This window comes from Schistocerca cancellata, chromosome 6 (genome assembly GCF_023864275.1).
Source record: "Schistocerca cancellata isolate TAMUIC-IGC-003103 chromosome 6, iqSchCanc2.1, whole genome shotgun sequence".
Taxonomy (NCBI): Eukaryota; Metazoa; Arthropoda; class Insecta; order Orthoptera; family Acrididae; genus Schistocerca; species Schistocerca cancellata.
The window spans coordinates 421,578,964-421,598,045 of NC_064631.1; the positions used below are offsets into that span (position 1 = coordinate 421,578,964).

The 19,082-nt window shown below is 44.2% G+C and overlaps 1 protein-coding gene across 1 annotated transcript in view; it reads right to left on the reverse strand.

Annotated features, from left to right (window-relative positions):
* LOC126088360 (integrin alpha-PS4-like) overlaps nucleotides 1–18,748 on the reverse strand; it is a 115,045-nt gene extending 96,297 nt beyond the window's left edge. The window contains exons 1-2 of the mRNA XM_049906498.1: nucleotides 18,525–18,748; nucleotides 250–350 (exon numbers count right to left, since the gene is read on the reverse strand). Of these exons, the coding sequence (XP_049762455.1) occupies nucleotides 250–350; nucleotides 18,525–18,694 (271 nt within the window). The 5' untranslated portion in view covers nucleotides 18,695–18,748. The remainder of the gene's footprint in view (nucleotides 1–249; nucleotides 351–18,524) is intronic.
* Nucleotides 18,749–19,082: the final 334 nt, after the last annotated feature.

Below are 19,082 nucleotides of genomic sequence, written 5' to 3' on the forward strand. Positions count from 1 at the left end.
CTACGTAGATTTGGACAAACATCCCGTATAAGTCAAAGAAAAACCTGCGTCGCTTGAGATGAGTAAACACGTTATCCACCTTTCTCCCTTTTCATCTGCCCGCTACCAAGAACTGCCCCGCTTTCGACCATGTTACTCTAAATTGCAATAGGTTACAAATAAAAGGACATTATCTTCACAACGAATTGTACAAGAGCAAAAGGCACATTGCCATGAGAGCTGTCTCTGCTTTGAATAGGAACTCCTCACCTGTGAGATTAGAAATGACGATGGGGTCGCACTGAAGGTCTTCCAATGAGCACGCGAAGACAGCGCCCGTGCCACCATACCGTGGCGCCGACACCAACAACCTGTCAGACAGATCAACACACACAGTTCATATGTCTGTGCCCCAAAACTGTACGTCTCACCACTCTAAGCAGCTTCGACGCCGATGGACACATACGAGCAGTACACAAAGCCGCAAGTCCCCAGCCTTAATTTCACCAGTGTCGCTTGCGTCTCCCCAAAACCAAAACTATTACTTTCCTATGTCTTTGAACACCATGCACTTCAGTTCGCCTTCCATATCCGTCTTCCCTCTGCCACAGGCAGTCTGCGCATCCTGATAAATTCCCCCATCTTCTCAATTTCTCAGACATCTTCATAAATCCCAGACGGTTTCAGGATTATACCTTGCAGGGTAGAATTCCAATGGTATTTTGTGGCATTATTCGCAAAGTACACACTGCTCTCAGCAAACAGCATTCACGATCGAGATATTATGGACCCTGTTCTTCGTTAATTTTGTATACATCCCTGTTCTTTCCTACACAAAGAGCTCAAAATTGATATGCCAGGAAACAGTGAACCCCATTTACAGTGACTGCTACCTTTCACACTACTGACCATTAAAATTGCTACACCACGAAGTTGACGTGCTACAGACGCGAAATTTAACCGACAGGAAGAAGATGCTGTGATATGCAAATGATTAGCTTTTCAGAGCATTCACACAAGGTTGGCGCCAGTGGCGACACCTACAACGTGCTGACATGAGGAAAGTTTCCAACCGATTTCTCATACACAAACAGCAGTTGACCGGAGTTGCCTGGTGAAACGTTGTTGTGATGCCTCGTGTAAGGAGGAGAAATGCGTACCATCACGTTCCCGACTTTGATAAAGGTCGGGTTGTAATCTATCGCGATTGCGGTTTGTCGTATCGCGACATTGCTGTTCGCGTTGGTCGAGATCCAACGACTGTTAGCAGAATATGGAATCGGTGGGTTCAGGAGGGTAATACGGAACGCCGTGCTGGATCCCAACGGCCTCGTATCACTAGCAGTCGAGATGACAGGCATCTTATCCGCATGCTGTAACGGATCGTGATCCCTGAGTCAACAGATGGGGACGTTTGCAAGACAACAACCATCTGCTCGAACAGTTCGACGACGTTTGTAGCAGCATGGACTAACAGCTCGGAGACCATGGCTGCGGTTACCCTTGATGCTGCATCACAGACAGGAGCGCCTGCGATGGTGTACTCAACAACGAACCTGGGTGCACGAATGGCAAAACGTCATTTTTTCGGATGAATCCAGGTTCAGTTTACAGCATCATGACGGTCGGATCCGTGTTTGGCGACATGGTGGTGAACGCACATTGGAAGCGTGTATTCGTCATCACCATACTGGCGTATCACCTGGCGTGATGGTATGGGGTGCCATTAGTTACAAGTCTCAGTCACCTCTTGTTCGCATTGGCGGCACTTTGAACAGTGAACGTTACCTTTGAGATGTGTTACGACCCGTGGCTCTACCCTTCATTCGATCCCTGCGAAACCCTACATTTCAGCAGGATAATGGACAACCGCATGTTGCAGGTCCTGTACGGGCCTTTCTGGATACAGAAAATGTTCGACTGCTGCCTTGGTCAGCACTTTCTCCAGATCTCTCACCAATTGAAAACGTCTGGTCAATGGTGGCTGAGCAACTGGCTCGTCACAATACGCCAGTCACTACTCTTGATGAACAGTGGTATCGTGTTGAAGCTGCATGGGCAGCTGTACCTGTACACGCCATCCAAGGTCTGTTTGACTCAATGCCCAGGCGTATCAAGGCCGTTATTACGGCCAGAGGTGGTTGTTCTGGGTACTAATTTCTCAGGATCTATGCACCCAAACTGCGTGAAAATATAATCGCATGTCAGTTCTAGTATAATATATTTGTCCAATGAATACCCGTTTATCATCTGCATTTCCTCTTGGTGTAGCAATTTTAATGGCCAATAGTGTACTATTTCTATTTTCCGAGGCGTGAGTAAATTTTGGATGCTAAACTGTATTCTAAGTTGCAATCAAATAGAACGTCACCGTCTGGGGCAGTAGGAGAGCCGCTCCAACTCTAACTGTCATCGTACAAGTGATTCTTGCATTTCCGTTAGTGTTTACCAATGCGCTCCCTCCCCGTCCCACTCTGCTTGGGTATGTCTTTGGTCCCTCTGGGGGAGAAATAGACGTTTCATTACGCATCTAATTCCCTTTTGAAGTTTTCGCGTTTTCGAGAAGTTTGATTTCGTCGCCTTCCTCCCTCTCCTCCTACACTGCGTTAACAGTTCCATCCCTGCATAATTTTTGTACCCGATATAGTCTATGTCATGTTTAAGACATTAAAAGTCAAAGTAGTCCCATAGTCAAGGAAAGAGCAATGACTGCCGTTATAACCAAGGTCCTAGTGGAGATGATTTATCGTTACCGTCCTTCGGCGTGGCATGAGGTGTCAAGGGCGTTGCTATGTCGTCTACATGAATGTGATAATTTGCGTGTACACTGTAGTGTTGAGTCTTTGTTGTTACCGATAAAGGGAAGCGAGAGGCTGAAACCCGGTGTCAGCACCTGGCCTACTCCTCTCGAATAGCACGAAGGAGACCGCACAGCTTAACGCCCCAGGCGACGAACAGATCAATATCACCAGTGTACGGAGGTGTTTAGAATTTAATCAAGGACGAAGATGTGTCAGGAGCTTTACGCCAATACCTGTCCTCCCGTTGCTGGCCAAGTACTGGAAGTGAAAATGTTCCACCAGCAGGAATCGAACTGGCCTACCTCCGTTTCGAGCGCCGCCGCGTTAAGGGAGAATACGATGGTGCTTACTTCACTACTGACCATTAAAACTGCAACACAATGAAGGCTGTATGCAACAAATATCAAACTGGCACGAAGAGTACTACATTCGTGTATATACAAACGATTAGCATTTCAACGCATCTGCAAAAAGTGCCTAGGATACCGTCTTCTACATTTTCTATACAAGGAAAGATTGCACGGTTGGTTTGACAGCAAGAGACACATATAAGAAGATCGTGTTATTCGTAGTGCAAGAAGGAGAAAAGTCTACTAACGTGTGTCGGAGTACAACAGCGTCAGGATCGTTGGTCTTTTGGGGCAGCTGCTTGTTTTTCTACGATATTGTCTCTCGCATTAGCCGGGATCCCACAACTGTCATTCGCATGCTGAATCGATAGGTTGAGGGTAGCCGTACTCAACACCACACAGGTTCTCAACAACCCCACAACACCGACAGGACAGACGTGTGTCTTCAGTGAAACTGGGCTTATTTGCTGTTCACAATATATACAGGGTGTTCCAAAACGGTACGGCCAAACTTTCAAGAAACATTCCTCACACACAAATAAAGAAAAGATGTTATGTGGACATGTGTCCGGAAACGCTTAATTTCCATGTTAGAGCTCATTTTAGTTTTGTCAGTATGTACTGTACTTCCTCGATTCACCGCCAGTTGGCCCAATTGAAGGAACGTAATGTTGACTTCGGTGCTTGTGTAGACATGCGACTCATTGCTCTACAGTACTAGCATCAAGCACACCAGTACGTAGCATCAACAGATTAGTGTTCATCACGAACGTGGTTTTGCAGTCAGTGCGATGTTCACAAATGCGGAGTTGGCAGACGCCCATTTGATGTATGGATTAGCACGGGGCAATAGCCGTGGCGCGGTACGTTTGTATCGAGCCAGATTTCCAGAACGAAGCTGTCCCAACAGGAAGACGTTCGAATCAATCGCTCGGCGTCTTACGGAGCACGGAACATTCCAGCCTATGACTCGCGACTGGGGAAGACCTAGAACGACGAGGACACCTGCAATGGACGAGGCAATTCTTCGTGCAGTTGACGATAACCCTAATGTCAGCGTCAGAAAGTTGCTGCTGTACAAGGTAAGGTTGAACACGTCACTGTATGGACAGTGCTACGGGAAAACCATTTGTTTCCGTAACATGTACAGCGTGTGCAGGTACTATCAGCAGCTGATTGGCCTCCACGGGTACACTTCTGCGAATGGTTCATCCAACAATGTGTCAATCCTCATTTCAGTGCAAATGTTCTCTTTACGGATGAGGCTTCATTCCAACGCGATCAAATTGTAAATTTTCACAATCAACATGTGTGGGCTGACGAGAATCCGCACGCAATTGTGCAATCACGTCATCAACACAGATTTTCTGTGAACGTTTGGGCAGGCATTGTTGGTGATGTCTTGATTGGGCCCCATGTTCTCCCACCTACGCTCAATGGAGCACGTTATCATGATTTCATACGGGATACTCTACCTGTGTTGCTAGAACATGTGCCTTTACAAGTACGACACAACATGTGGTTCATGCACGATGGAGCTCCTGCACATTTCAGTCGAAGTGTTCGTACGCTTCTCAACAACTGAATTCGGTGACCGATGGATTGGTAGAGGTGGACCATTTCCGTGGCCTCCACGCTCTCCTGACCTCAACCCTCTTGAGTTTAATTTATGGGGGGCATTTGTAAGCTCTTGTCTACGCAACCCCGGTACCAAATGTAGAGACTCTTCGTACTCGTATTGTGAACGGCTGTGATACAATACACTATTCTCCAGGGCTGCATCAGCGCATCAGGGATTCCATGCGACGGAGGGTGGATGCGTGCATCCTCGCTAACGGAGGACATTTTGAACATTTTCTGTAACAGTGTTTGAAGTCACGCTGGTACGTTCTGTTGCTGTGTGTTTCCATTCCATGATTAATGTGATTTGAAGAGAAGTAATAAAATGAGCTCTAACATGGAAAGTAAGCGTTTCCAGACACATGTCCACATAACATATTTTCTTTCTTTGTGTGTGAGGAATGTTTCCTGAAAGTCTGGCCGTACCTTTTTGTAACACCCTGTATAAATGACCTTGTGAATAACATCGGAAGTTCACTGAGGCTTTTTGAATCTTAATGTAGACAAGTGTAATGTGCTGCGAATACATAGAAAGAGAGATCCCACATCATTTAGCTACAATATATCAAGTCAGCAACTGGAAGCAGTTAATTCCATAAATTATCTGGGAGTAGGCATTAGGAGTGATTTAAAATGGAATGGCCATATAAAATTAATCGTCGGTAAAGCAGATGTCAGACTGAGATTCATGGAAGAATCCTAAGGAAATGCAGTCCGAAAACAAAGGAAATAGGTTACAGTACACTTGTTCGCCCACTGCTTGAATACTGCTCACCGGTGTGGGATCCGTACCAGATAGGGTTGATAGAAGAGATAGAGAAGATCAAACGGAGAGCAGCGCGCTTCGTTACAGGATAATTTAGTAATCGCGAAAGCGTTACGGAGATGATAGATAAACTCCAGTGGAAGACTCTGCAAGAGAGACGCTCAGTAGCTCGGTACGGGCTTTTGTTGAAGTTTCGAGAACATACCTTCACCGAGGAATCAAGCAGTATATTGCTCACTCCTACGTATATCCCGCGAAAAGACCATGATGATAAAATCAGAGAGATTAGAGCCCACACAGAGGCATACCGACAATCTTTCTTTCCACGAACAATATGAGTCTGGAATAGAAGGGAGAACCGATAGAGGTACTCAAGGTACCCTCCGCCGCACACCGCCATGTGGCTTGCGGAGTATGGATTTAGATGTAGATGTAGAAGACAAGCATCCACATGGACAGTGTGACTACGTTCACCAACCAATGACTCTCAACAATGTGATCATTTTTGTGGCTTCTCTTGGCGCTGCAGCACAGAGGCACACCGAAAATAGTGCGCCCAACGATACCAGTGGGCGCAGGAGCAGCACCATGTCGTCTTTTCAGACGAGTCCCGGCTTTGCATATACACTCCTGGAAATGGAAAAAAGAACACATTGACACCGGTGTGTCAGACCCACCATACTTGCTCCGGACACTGCGAGAGGGCTGTACAAGCAATGATCACACGCACGGCACAGCGGACACACCAGGAACCGCGGTGTTGACCGTCGAATGGCGTTAGCTGCGCAGCATTTGTGCACCGCCGCCGTCAGTGTCAGCCAGTTTGCCGTGGCATACGGAGCTCCATCGCAGTCTTTAACACTGGTAGCATGCCGCGACAGCGTGGACGTGAACCGTATGTGCAGTTGACGGACTTTGAGCGAGGGCGTATAGTGGGCATGCGGGAGGCCGGGTGGACGTACCGCCGAATTGCTCAACACGTGGGGCGTGAGGTCTCCACAGTACATCGATGTTGTCGCCAGTGGTCGGCGGAAGGTGCACGTGCCCGTCGACCTGGGACCGGACCGCAGCGACGCAAGGATGCACGCCAAGACCGTAGGATCCTACGCAGTGCCGTAGGGGACCGCACCGCCACTTCCCAGCAAATTAGGGACACTTGCTCCTGGGGTATCGGCGAGGACCATTCGCAACCGTCTCCATGAAGCTGGGCTACGGTCCCGCACACCGTTAGGCCGTCTTCCGCTCACGCCCCAACATCGTGCAGCCCGCCTCCAGTGGTGTCGCGACAGGCGTGAATGGAGGGACGAATGGAGACGTGTCGTCTTCAGCGATGAGAGTCGCTTCTGCCTTGGTGCCAATGATGGTCGTATGCGTGTTTGGCGCCGTGCAGGTGAGCGCCACAATCAGGACTGCATACGACCGAGGCACACAGGGCCAACATCCGGCATCATGGTGTGGGGAGCGATCTCCTACACTGGCCGTACACCACTGGTGATCGTCGAGGGGACACTGAATAGTGCACGGTACATCCAAACCGTCATCGAACCCATCGTTCTACCATTCCTATACCGGCAAGGGAACTTGCTGTTCCAACAGGACAATGCACGTCCGCATGTATCCCGTGCCACCCAACGTGCTCTATAAGGTGTAAGTCAACTACCCTGGCCAGCAAGATCTCCGGATCTGTCCCCCATTGAGCATGTTTGGGACTGGATGAAGCGTCGTCTCACGCGGTCTGCACGTCCAGCACAAACGCTGGTCCAACTGAGGTGCCAGGTGGAAATGGCATGGCAAGCCGTTCCACAGGACTACATCCAGCATCTCTACGATCGTCTCCATGGGAGAATAGCAGCCTGCATTGCTGCGACACTGTACTAGTGCCGACATTGTGCATGCTCTGTTGCCTGTGTCTATGTGCCTGTGGTTCTGTCAATGTGATCATGTGATGTATCTGACCCCAGGAATGTGTCAATAAAGTTTCCCCTTCCTGGGACAATGAATTCACGGTGTTCTTATTTCAGTTTCCAGGAGTGTAGTATCACGATGGATGTATCCATGTGGAGAGGCTTCGAGGAGAACGACTATTGCCACATTGATCCGTCATCGTCATATAAGACTGTAAGGGCCGATCAAACAGTTTCTACCTGAGGCGCTGCTGCAGCCAATACGATGCGGGTATATAAGCACCGACATGAAGGCAAGGGATTAGTGTGGCATTCGTATCTATCCGACATGCATGTGGTAAATGCAAAAACATGAACTATGGCTCTTGTTATTACCAAATGCGTTCAATTAGGCCCAACGTACTGTTATTCTTTTCTTGGTTGCCGAAGGACAAACATCGATATACGTCCATAGGAGAATGAAGTATGTGTATGGGGCAGCATGTCTGTCGAAAACCACCACTGTGGAATGGTGCTCCAAGTTCCACTCTGGTCGCGATTCGATACAAGACGCAACACTTTCCTTGAGCATGTTGTTGTAGGCAGTAACAAAAAAAATGATTCAAATGGCTCTGAGCACTATGGGACTTAACATCTGTGGTCATCGGTCCCCTAGAACCTAGAACTACTTAAACCTAACTAACCTAAGGACATCACACACATCCATGCCCGAGGCAGGATTCGAACCTGCGACCGTAGCAGTCGTGCGAGGCAGTAACAGACTTTTTCACACAGCAGAACATGGTGTTTTATGAGGCGGCTATCTTCAACCACCAGGTTGAAGATACCCGTCTGATAAAACACTGTGTTCTGCTGTTCGACTTGTCAACAATGTGGGCAACGATAACATAACACGACCTAGGCTACACATATGTAATTTATGCATTCTGATATGGTTATGTCACATTTTGTTGACTTTTAATTTATTTTATTATTCATTTATATTAGTTAATCATTAAAAAAATTATTCCACTGGGCATATGATTGTATGCAGTACATTTGATTGTTGTGATGCATGGCCTATTACTACTGTGTGGTACGGGTTTATGAACAACAGCGTATACATTTGTTCATCTATTATGCTATATTCGAGTAAAACAGTGGGAACTACTAACAACAGCATGACCCCTAATGTTACATATAGTTATAATGATATATATGTCCTTTTGAGCCACTTACATAGTTAACATAGATACCTGTCAATTGTTAACGTATGTTCTATATATATTTTATAATATTCATTTGTTCTACTCATTGTACAGGGGCCTGAAGATGGCATCAATGTAATGCCGAAACTGGTAGCATATAAGAAGTTCATAAAATAAATTTTTACAATACATACGGCTGTTGGTAAATTATAATATCAAGAAATACATGCCAGCCGTTGTCCCACCGTCCATAATGGACCAACAAAGATACTATATAAGGGCGATCAAAACGTTTCGGTTCGAGGGCGTTGCTGCAGCATATACGCAAAGTAGGGCTAGGTCGATTACAATGCGAGTATATCAGCACCAATTTGTAGGCAGGGTGGTAGTGTGGTATTCGTATCTTTCCGAGGTGCATGTGATAAATGCAGAAACGTGAAATGGCGACGTTATTACCAAACACGTCCAAATAGGACCGACATGCTGCTCTTCTTTTTCTGGCTGCTCAAGAACAAACATTGACAGACATTCATTAGAGAATAAAGAATGTGTAGGGTCAGCATGCCTGTCGAAAACCACAGTTGTGGAATGGTGCGTCAAGTTCCATGCTGGTCGCTGTTCGACACAAGATGGCGGTCGATCTGGGAGGCCAGCCTCAACTGAGGGGCTCTAGTGGACGACACTCGAGTACCTGCCCTATAGACCTGATCTCTTCCCACGCGAATATCATGCCTTAGGTTTTTTTTCAAAAAGCGCTTGAAGAGTTGACAATTTCTGTTGGGCGACGTTATGAGGCAAGCTGTTACGGACTTCTTCATGCAGCGGGATATGGTGTTTCACCAAATGGGTATCTTCAGAGTGATGGGCTGTAGGATGATTGCCTCAATGCTAATGGCTATTTAGCCTGATTGGCATACCGCTTTGGGACTATTTGGCCTTCGAAAAGAAACTCTTTGACTGTCCCTTTTATTCTGATTACAAATAAATTTGTTAGTATTTGCAGCTATTTTTCCTCGGTTGTTACTTGGTTGGGGTTAGGTTGTTTGGGGAAGGAGACCAGACAGCGAGGTCATCGGTCTCATTGGATTAGGCAAAGAAGGGGAAGGAAGTCGGCCGTGCCCTTTCAAAGGAACCATCCCGGCATTTACCTGGAGTGATTTAGGGAAATCACGGAAAACCTAAATCAGGATGGCCGGACGCGGGATTGAACCGTCGTCCACCCGAATGCGAGTCCAGTGTCTAACCACTGCGCCACCTCGCTCGGTCAGTTGTTACTTCAACTATGTTTTATCATACTGATAAGAAAAAATTCCGCCTTTTGCAACTGAGTATTTAGTTTGTGTGCACCAAACATATTTCAGTTATTCATTCTAGGCATCTTCAGTGGTCTGTAGTATAAAGAAAAATATTCAATTCCCAAAATATTTGTAATTAAATAATTTTATTTATATTATAGACCACTGACCATGCCTTAAATGCACAGGTAAAACATTCAGTTGTAAAACAGGAAATTTTTTCTTGTCTTTATAATAATTGTCGTCGGAATTATGCCCGTAGTGAACTAATTTCTTTTAAAAAACAAACGCCTTGTCTGCATCAAGATTTATTTCTTAGCGTTTTTCTACAAGATTTTCTTAAGCGTTTTCCTCATATCCCAGTTGGAATGGTTTTTTGATTTTACCTCCGACGAGGTTGGCCACTCTCTATACATACTGAAGAAACACGCCCAAAACTCTTTGTTTTCTTCAAATGACATTGTCGAAGCAGCAGTGTCGATATCAAGAACGACTGCTAAAGAATCAGTGAACAACGCAGAAACAGACACTGTACCACTGCTACTCGACCAACTCTCACAAGCAACCGCTTGAGTTCAATCTTTAGTAAGGCTCATTTTAAAGTGTTGTGTTAACAATTATCACAGGAAAAATATTAAATGCTAATGACTCACCATGTGAATCAGAAAAGTGATAGAAAATGAGTCTCCGAGAGCTGCAAAGATCAACCCCTTATGGGATGTACGTATTACACTTCACAAAATGGACATCGTCGACATTCAAGTAATATTCAAAACAAACCATTAACTTGCACTATGAAGAACGAATAAACAATGGCAAGCCACAGTGACCACAAAGGTTCGCATCATCAGGAATGAAAGTAAATCCTTGGAAGTTACAAATCGTCAGGACGTTTAGCTAGGTATCCACTCTTAAAGAATGCATATAGAATCATGTTGCTGTAAGGGGGTGATGAGAACTGATGAAACGTGATGCCATGCAAACGAATGCGAATACAAACATCCAGGGGCTGATTTTATACAGCGGTTGCAGGTAGTATGAATTACAATATCACACTTTTCAGGAGGGATAGTTTGCTATAAAGTAGTATGATTTTTATACGTAGACCTGAAATCAAGCAAAAGCAAGATATTTTGACCAGCTATTGACCAAAAACAATGTTCAAACCACAGTTGTAGTTCTCTTACGCCACTTTCCCTTTCTTGCTTGTTGTATCGTAAATATTCCCTACCGCCCTTGCAAGATCACACACACGAGACAGAATCGTAGGGTGCAGAGCACCTCCAACTTCTCGCAACTCAATAAATAACTCTCCAGGCAATTTACCATCCAGATTAACAGTCGGCGTAATTGTGTACGAATGCACTAAGGCACTGATATTAGTTGATCCTGGTACAATTCTCTTGATACCCCTAATTTCAGGGTTCCTTTCACATGCATTTCTATTTCAAATCCTGACTGGTTGAGGTTGATAACAAATTGTTTATTGAACGATGGGGTAAGTTTCTTTATCTCATCCATAAATTTTCGAGCCGACATCACCGTTTGCTGCGCATCGTGAAGTTGAGCTTTGTTCGAAATCTCGTTGTTTTATGTCTTCCTCTTTCCTTGACATCACTGTAATTTATGTCGCGCGCAATTTGATGTGTATAACGTAAGTGGTCACTATCATCCACATCCCATAAATTGTATTGAGCATCCTTCAAACTCGCAAACACCAGTTTTTGTAAAACTTGCTCCTGTCCTCACTTGAATATCCGTCGTTTTTCTTATGCACTACACAGTCATATTGGTGCGGACTTATTCGAAAGATGTTCATAATTTTTTTTTACTACGCTGCGGATTATCTTCTACGTACGTAATTGTGTTCATTACCCGTTCCTTAAATAACGACTGTCCAAGTTTCACTGGAGATGGGATTTGTGGCTCCCTGTCCGACAAAAATGATGAACCATGTGACTCGACACCTGTTTCAGAACAACTTCTACTTGTTAAGCACATATCGTCAGCATTGTACTCCTCAAGTACATTTTACGTCAGTCGAACGCATACGACACCAAGCATTCCACTGATTCAAAAATGGTTCAAATGGCTCTAAGTACTATGGGACTTGACATCTGAGGTCATCAGTCCCCTAGACTTAGAACTACTTAAACCTAACCAACCGAAGGACATCACACACATCCATGCCCGAGGCAGAATTCGAACCTGCGACCGTAACAGCATCGCGGTTCCGGACTGAAGCGCCTAGAACCGCTCGGCCACAGCGGCCGGCTCCACTGATTCATCGTGCAGAAACGTTAATATTTCATTTGCCGCTTCTTTCCCATTCTGCGAAATTCCTTGGGTTCCTTTGTGACGAAATGTCAACTTTACAACTGTCGTTGTAGGTATAATGCAATGTTTGCCTTGTTTATCGTTATCATTGCTCTTCTTTGTATCAACACCAGTAGCACCATAGCAATGTTGTGAGTTACTCGTCAACGACGCAGTTCAATTGCGCTCCGTAGCCTCATGCTGTGCTCACCACTGGATACTGCCAGTTCTGCCCTCTGTCGCCATTAGCAGCCAATATTGTGCTTGTATGATAGACAATATGTGTGGCGTCTAATCTCGTAAACATCATTCACCTTTTGCGACCTCACACTCAAGGGATTCCTTATCAGAGCCAATGGCTGCTGCCTCTACATAGACGTAATCTGTTTTTGCGAGTTACTCAAATTTATATTTATGTTATTGCTTCAACACGTGTTACATGTCAGTTAGGACGAGTTTTCCTTTGGTGTCCTTAGATTTTAGATGAGATTCTTTGTTTTGTTGTTATTTTCATTTAAACTGTGATTTACCCTTATTTGATACTAATTATTATTAAACTTGATGAAATTACATGGCTATAGACAGCTACAGTAGTCTACTACCTAGACTACCACTACCTTTACTGAACTGTAATTTATTTTGGGCCAAAGTATGGTTTTACTTCTCGGATTGACATTCTGCCTCATAATTCAAAATGTATTACATTGATAAAAATTATGGAACTGTTTTTGGATAGAACTGTTAAAGCGCTATTTGTAAAAATTTATTTCTTTCAAATCAGTTAAGGTGTTTAGAATTTATTAATTTTTAATCTCTCAAGTCAATGGGTGTTTTTCAGTCTTACATCTATACAATTACACATAAACAATTTCAATCGCCTAAGGCTGCTACTGACACGCCGCTCATACAACCATGCATACAGCCTCGACCAACTGTTACAATGAACTGTATCAAGCCAATAAGGCTGCTGCTGCTGACCGTAGTGGTCGCGCGGTTCCAGACTGTAGCGCCTAGAACCGCTCGGCCACTTCGGCCGGCACATCTACAAAATCTTTAGTACTGTTTTGTTAGTAAGAGGTTGCTTAGGCACACCTTTGAATATCATTTCTGCGTCTCATTTTATGTTCTTGCCTAACCAGTAACTATAATGTTTAGATGTGAAACGAATTTTCGGCCACTGACTCCGGATCATGGCTGTGCTTCACACTACCAGCGCCCTGCAACAGCCAAGTAGCCAGGTTTTATCTAGTGGCAGTAACCTTCCAGGCTACCTGTGTCGTCCTGTTAGTCAGCTTGCTTCATGGCCTCTCGTTTCCGCCAAGTGCAGAAGGTTGGAGTGTCGTCTGCTATTCCATTCGCTACCTCCTCACGAGTGATGCTCGCCTATGCCCAGTCCCCCACTCACTACACTCTTTCACTTGTTAAAACAGTGCGCCTAGTCACACCTGCCCGTAAGGGCGGCCATACACAGGCCGACTGGTCATCCAAGCTGCTCGACAAAAGGATCTGCCCTGACCCTATCGCCTGTGTATGGATGAAAGCTCGCGGTTGGATCCATGGTGTAGTTCCGTTGGTTAACCAACGAACTGCTGCTTAAGGCCTCCTCCCACAGACTGACAGGTTCACTGACCCATCTCTGAGTAGACAGCCCTGATCCACTCACCTATATGTGGTCAGTGGACTCATAGTTGAGTCTGTGGTTCGCCATTTCCTCCAGCGAGCTTCTCCCGCCCGCTATCTGCCAGCCCACACTTCATCAGCACAGGCGACCAGATTCTGCCAAGCGCTCACCGATGTACACACACAATCGGACAGGTCGAAGCTAAGAATGGCGAGCAGCTTGACCGACCCGTCGGGCTGTGAATAGGCTACCTGCCAAAACACACACTGTCAGCAGCAGCAGCCTTATTGGCTTGACACAGTTCATTGTAACAGTTGGTCGAGGCTGTATGCATGGTTGTATGAGAGGCGTGTCAGTGGCAGCCTTAGGCGATTGAAATTGTTTATGTGACAGTTTTGTGGCCTTGTAAAATTTTGCATAGGAGTTCTTAAAACTTAGAAAAGTTTCGATTGTTAGTCGTTTTCTCTAACTGTGACCAGCTACAACGTCTGGACTCAAAAACATTGCAGTGGATAACCGTGTGAATTATAGTATTTTGCATAATTGCATTTAAACCTGTAAATTTTTAGGCGTTACTTGGGCTCACCGTGTGCAGAGGAATTTGGGTCTTTAAAACTTTTTGATAGTTAGCTTGAAGAACTTTGACCCTGAAAGTAACGTTGAATGCCTCACTTAGTACTTTCATAATTAAGAGGGACTCTGTCATTGCGTTTCTTCTACGATCTTAAAGGTTTCGTCATTTTTTTATGTCTAAACATTAACTAGCTGGTGTAGAAAAAATTTATATTTTTCGCCGCTGGCCACAATTATATCTGCAATTAAAAATTATTAAGAAGTTAACAGAACTGTTTGTTCGGTAATGTGATAGGCATGTGACGGTACCCTATAGTCGAGAAGGCGTAAGAAGATCCCTAACAGCTCCCAGTACTGTTGACAGCTTTCACGAAGCACTAATGGCTGTGGACGAATACAGTAGCCGTCTACAGAGTTGTGACAACACGTAGATGTTGCCATAGAAACATTTACAAAATCTCGTTACGTTACTGGTTGAGGTTCACCCAAGAAGCTGCTGCACTCAGCCCACTGCAGTTGTCAGCGATCAACTAACGCCGCTCAACTATAGACATCAATGTAGCCAACAAAATTTAAATCGACTACGCATCTAAACCCATTGACTTGCCAAGACTCTAAAGATATTGAAGAGGGGCAAGTACTTCGCAGCTTATCCGAAGGAGCAAACCCAACATTCAGCTACGTCAGTTACGGAAGCTAACTGCAAAACTAGCGAAACACAATAAGACACTATACATGGGCAAAAGGTGTATTTATTCATGCTACATTTTGAAGATGTAAACAGATTACACATGTCATGAATCATTTCGATGTCACATGAACAATATGAATGAAAAAGCAAACAGCATGAGATCAACAGCAGGAGAGACGAACTGAAACGCTGTGACAGGTTCTATAGAAACAGCGCAGGCAACGAAGGCACGGAACAAGGATTAGTATAAGCAACTGCAAAACTTTTCTGACCTATGATACTACACAGATAATTCACAAAAGCTGAATATTTGCAGACAGTGGTACAAGTAAAACACAAATTACTATGATTACAACACATTTTTCTATCCCTCTCTAGAGCAGATCTGAGTATATGCAGAACAGACTGCCTCTGGCTGGTGTAAGCCAAACGATAGCAGATTATTTTCCGAAATGAGGCAAAGAAAATCTAACTGTACTAGCCTAAGTGCAAACACTGTACTGGGAACTGAAATATTTTACTTTGAGTTCCATCATGCGCTACATGTTGGTGGCAGATTGACACTACGGCCCAATCATCATTCAAATGACTCAGCACTCCTTATCATCCTCGTTCAAACATTAAAAATTCTACAACCCAAGTTTTGGTTCTGAGAACTATGGGACTTAACATCTGAGGTCATCAGTCCCCTAGAACTTCGAACTACTTAAACCTAACTAACCTAAGGACATCACACACACCCATGCCAGAGGCAGGATTCGAACCTGCGACCGTAGCGGTCGCGCGGTTCCAGACTGTAGCGGCTAGAGCCGCTCGGCCACACAGGCCGGCCAACCCAAGTTTTCACAGCTGGTATTTACATCCTTCATAATTTAGCTGTGGGTTGTCTAAGGCTTGCCTATGTGTCCAGGGTTCCGTTTACTAGTGCTACAGACATCATGAGAGGGCCGGCCTGGGTGGACGAGCGGTTCTAGGCGCTACAGTCTGGAACCGCGCGACCGCTACGGTCGCAGGTTCGAATCCTGCCACTGGCATGGGTGTGTGTGATGTCCTTAGGTTAGTTAGGTTTAAGTAGTTCTAAGTTCTAGGGGACTGATGACCTCAGAAGTTAAGTCCCATAGTGCTCAGAGCCATTTGAACCAACATCATGAGAGGCTATAAACATATCGTTCGCTCAGTAATCTCAAATGTTTACATGTAACTCCGCAATGCCCAGATCTTGATGTCGTCCGATAGGTGTCAAAGTTCACGAAGTCATGCTGTTGTGTGTTATGATACCTGTATTATAAAAGAGTGGTGCCATTAGCCATATTCAGCTCAAGGCCCACAATTTGTTTAATTTCAGTCCTTTTCTGCTAAAGGTGTATCTGTGTCTTCGAATTGCTGTGGTCTCCATGTACATCCACGAGTATTGGTTCAAATGGCTCTGAGCACTATGGTTCTTAACATCTGAGGTCATCAGTCTCCTGGAACTTAGAACTACTTAAACCTAACTAACCTAAGGACATCAAACACATCCATGTCCGAGGCAGGATTCGAACCTGCGACCGTAGCGGCCGCGCGGTTCCAAACTGAAGCGCCTAGTACCGCTCGGCCACAGCGGCCGGCACGAGTGTTAATGATTGAGCTTTTATTGCAGAATTATGGATCAAAATTGGTGGCTGTGTGGTATCAAGGTAAGATCCGGACAAACAAATGAGTTACACCACGGCTTAATGCCCATATAACATGTAACTAAAATCACCAAGGTTGAAAATCATTTCGTCAACTGTGTCCAGAAATTCCAAGGCACATTGTGTGTAACACAATCTTAACGCTGTCTGGAAATGTAATTTTAATCTGAAATGAGCATTCGTTGAAAGGATTGTCAGCGAAGGGCAAAAAAGATGAGTACAAAAATATGAAACAAACAGTACGACTGAGTGTAAAGTAAACATTTTTTGTGGTGAAATGAATGACTTGATCCAGTCAGGTATTCATTTCTGAGCACTAACTGGCTGCTTTCAAGTCATGTTATATGAACGACGGCGAGGAGTACAAATGTAAAGACCAGATATCACGAAGACACTGCTCATATGTACACTCGTTTTTACTCCGGTACCATGGCCATCTGCAGAAATTTCTCTTACAAGGGGCGACATTTTAAAAGTACTATTTTTTCTGTAATTAATTCGGAGAGTTTGAAAATGTATTGTGGCCCAAGAAATAAATCTGACAGAAGGCACACAAAGCATATTGTAAGCTAAACGACTCATAATCTTCCACTCAATTTGTGCCAGTACAGAATATTATACTCAAGATAGATTACTTCCATACACAAAACGTAAGCGAATTTCATTATTACGAGCAGAATGCGTCTTTTAATTTTATTAATAAATACATAAAAATAAAAAAATTGTGTTAATGATTTCAATAACATCTTCATGTGATTAGTCAACCTGATTGGATGACCTAGGAAATCAAGTTAGAAAACTGTCTCGAAGGAGATTTCTTCTATTCATACATCAATAGTGTTGGGTTTTACTGAAAATTTATTAAAAAAAGTGCAGTAGACACAAAGAACTAAGGAAAAAAATCATTCTGGATATCAGCAAAAATAACTAGAAAAAATAGGTCTGATCAAAAGTCTTCATAGTGGATAAATAGGTTATAAACTTTAAAAACGCCCGTATAACTTTGTTGCCATCTATAACGCTTTGCTCTTAAGAAGCCTCCCTTCTTTCCTTGTTAAGGGATGTATAACGTTATTTTTATGCATTCTACTTTTTAATATTTGCAGTCATAATTTAAGTTCAACAAAATGTCATTTGAAAGGTACATTTTGGAGTTTTATTGGTAAAGAGTAACCCACGATCAGCATTCAGCTAGAGGGAATGTAGGGTACATCACCAACGCTAAGTATACGGTTTAATAAAATCACGGAATGTCCGTTCTATAAATACGCGAGAACTCTGCAATGAATTAATAGTTCTGTGTCCTAGATCCCCAGAAGGGCTCTTCCCCAGAGGGCGGCCATGTCTGGAACCCAGACGTTTAGACGTATTCGACGAAACACAACGCACTTTTGCTGAAATTCCTTACAACTGCTAATATTTATGTAAAAGTAAACAACGTGCAATAACTATAAGAAAATATTCTTTCTTAGTTTAAGACTAATTTGCGCTAACAACCACACCACCAGCAACCAAATCAATCAGTAACTGGCAGAATGATAAATATGAAATTCTGAAAGCTGAACTGTATTACTGAGTTATTTCTTACCAAGTCAAATACACTGCAAAAATAGTACACACTTCTGTTACACATATAGCCACAACACGAAATACAATACCACATTGAACTTTAGAAATACGTTTCTAGTTTTTGATTTGTGTTTCCAGACTGATGTAGAATATGCTTCACTTACAAATAAAATACTCACGTTTTCGAAGTGTCTGCCGAACGAAAAGCCACAGCATATCCAAAATAGCTGGAGTCACTGGAAATAACAGTCTGTGCATCTGATGGAAATGTTACGGCATGCTGCTCATCTAAATTAAATGACAGAACGCCATGAACAAAGATCAACAGCATCAGTTGTTTCGCCGGCATTTTAGACACAACGCAGTCACAAATCAGAAACAGATTCGTTTGAAATGTACTCGCACATGGCGCGCCGAGCACGAGACTGGAGCAGCAGGCGCGCTGTTCGGCTGATTATCTCTTGATACCTGCCACTTTATCTGTTTACAACGCCGTCTTTCAGTGAATTGGCAGCTGTACTCACCTTCTGAGACCCGGTCTGTGCGTAAAATAGTCGAACTTTACCAGTATACAGGCTGTTGATAGCGCTCTGGGTAAAGTTACAAAAAGCCTGGTATGAACTTTTAGATAAAAACAGCAGGACACAGGAAAGACTAACATGGATAGGTGCATCAAAACTGTCTTCGAAGCAGATGAGTAGTGTAAGGAGAAGAGTTATGAGATTTCTCAAAGCAGA